This window comes from Seriola dumerili, unplaced genomic scaffold (genome assembly GCF_002260705.1).
Source record: "Seriola dumerili isolate Sdu_G_001 unplaced genomic scaffold, Sdu_1.0 BDQW01025628.1, whole genome shotgun sequence".
Lineage (NCBI taxonomy): Eukaryota > Metazoa > Chordata > Actinopteri > Carangiformes > Carangidae > Seriola > Seriola dumerili.
Genome location: NW_019199883.1, coordinates 1 through 2,476, shown reverse-complemented (window position 1 = coordinate 2,476; position 2,476 = coordinate 1). Strand labels below are relative to the sequence as shown.

General features: G+C 38.4%; 1 protein-coding gene across 1 annotated transcript; it reads left to right on the top strand.

The window, feature by feature from the left end:
* Positions 1–677: 677 nt before the first annotated feature.
* On the top strand, positions 678–2,159 carry LOC111240258 (stress-70 protein, mitochondrial-like; the record flags this gene model as incomplete). Its single annotated transcript, XM_022770220.1, has 3 exons — positions 678–961; positions 1,767–1,825; positions 2,072–2,159. Coding segments are annotated over exons 1-3 (228 nt in total), but the record flags the coding sequence as incomplete, so codon positions are not given.
* Between the last annotated feature and the right edge of the window lie 317 nt (positions 2,160–2,476).

The following is a 2,476-nucleotide window of genomic DNA, read 5'->3' as shown; positions in this document are numbered from 1 at the left end:
AAAAAAAAAAAAAAACTACAGCGGAGAGCTATCAAAAGGGTTGCTCGTAGTTTTAAGAAAGTTGCTCCCACTTGTATTACAGATACACATTTCTCAGATGTGTACAGGGTAAGAATGTAAATAAGTCCGAAACTTCAACTTCAACTTTAGTATTCCGGAGGAGATTTGGTTAGAACTGCAGGTATTAAAACACAGACCACAGAAATACAATATGTGTATTATTATTACATTTTACACATATTATTGTATGTACATACAAGTTTCTGTATTAACAATACCATTTCATGGTGCAGCAGGTAGCCTTTGTTCATTCAACATCCCTGATGTAACCATGGGATGTAACCATAGGATGTAACACACTGAAACTCCTGCGCACCCCTCGTTACATCATGACCTTCACATGCCCACTACGTGTAGCTGCCCTGTTCTCTGCCTAATCACAAAATCAAAAAAAATAAAATAAAATAGGACAAATCTGTCAAATGTTGATATTAAAAACAGGGATTATAACAACTATATCATATTAGCAAGAAAACCTGCATGGTAAATTCATAAACAGTTCGATAATATTTTTTTAAACTGTAAAACATATTCAGGCAGTAAACAGGCAGCCCGATTTGGGGTCCTTTAACGTTGCATGGTGCAACATGTGTTGGATAATTCCAGAAGAAGCTTCGCAGTCCCTTTGCTGTTTAAGTCCAAAGACAAGCGGTGCTGCTCGACTTGAGCTCTACAGTTTTCTCCTGGACGTCTGACGACACTTGGACATTTAACATCGTTTAGCTGTTCTTTGCTCTTCACCAGTTCGGAGATTCTGTTTTGACATTAAACGCTGCGGACATTTTTATTAAATTTAATTACCGTTAGCCGAATTGTCAAAATGTTGAGTGTCGCCAGAAACGTTTCAAGGACTCTCCCGACAAGGACCTACACAAGAAATGTGTCCTCTCTGGTCAAGAAGGTTAGTTCAAACAAACTCATATTAACAATTGAAACACACGGCTGATATCTAATATAACGACAAATGACAAATCCGGTTTTGTGTCGAAGTCCGGCTAGCTTAGCATGCTAACAGTTAGCTTGAGGCCGGTTACGAAATCGTGTTTATCTATATCTATTTAATTGTCATTTACCTGACTTTTGAAACACACTTATTGAGTGATGCTACGCAACATAATGTTACCACTCTATGTGAACGTCATTGCCTTGCTTTGGTGGGAGTAATATGATGTGCTAACGGCAAAGCTAACGCGTGTCATCTTCCATTTGACGGCTAATCTGTCACCCATTTGTCTTAAATACATACTGCACTTTGTGTTAATTTGAACTATATCCGTGTGCCATACGTTTACAAATGTAAGTTATGCTGACTTGCATATTTCACTGTATGATGTGAGACAGTGCTTCATCTGTTCCAAGTCAGTGACCTTCAGTGATGTTTCCCCACCCCCAGCATGCTGCAACATTTCTCGCATGTCCCAAAATTTTATTAATACACTCATGACCTGTGTATGGTCAGCAGTATTAGTTTTCCAGCTTCTTTACATCATTGGATGGTAACATTTCAGCACATATGATCTAATCGATCTAGTCCTTCAACATTTTACTGCCTCTAGATTCTAAAAGTTTACGACATACTAAGGTTGTTTGTGTTCTGTTACTTGAGTTTCTTCATTTCTATTCTTTGTAATTCACTTGGCCACTTTGATAACGGTCTTGGTAATATTTGGTAACAGTTGTGCGTCTGTTTTGTGATGTATTCGTAGGCATGCTGGAGTGGCTTCCAACCAGATGCCCTCAGAGCCCTATCCAGGAGAGACTATGCGTAAGTATTACCACAAAATCCCATCAAATCACTTTAAATGTCCTGTTGAAAATGATTATTAGTAGCAGAGTGAAAAGAAGCAAACTCACATAGGAGCAAACAGTGTTTATGATGATTGTGGGTTATTCCAAGACACATTCAGTAAAACATCCTGTGAAGATGAAGTAGATTCTAGTGAATTAGAACTGCTTTCTAAAATGTGCATGACATATTTATAGTAAGTTTTTTTTTTTGTGTGTGTTGCAGGTCAGAAGCTGTCAAGGGAGCAGTCATTGGCATTGACCTGGGAACTACCAACTCATGTGTTGCTGTCATGGAGGGGAAACAGGCCAAGGTGAGGATGAGCAGACATGTCTCATGTCTGTTACACACAGTAGAGAATGTGGTCAGGTTTTGATTAAAGCATTTCTTTTCTAGCTCAGCTGATCAGTGTTAGCATTTTTTCCTCAACAGTTCAACATGTCAAAAATTGAATGCTAAATGTTGACGATTACACACTGAGAAATCTAAGTTTCTCTTTAAATTGGATTATAATATACTTGATGATCCTGTTGCCATGTTACTGAAGTGTGGTGCAGAATATCTGTCCTTCAGATAGCTGTATATGTCATTAATAGCCAGATACACACACACACACACACACACACACAC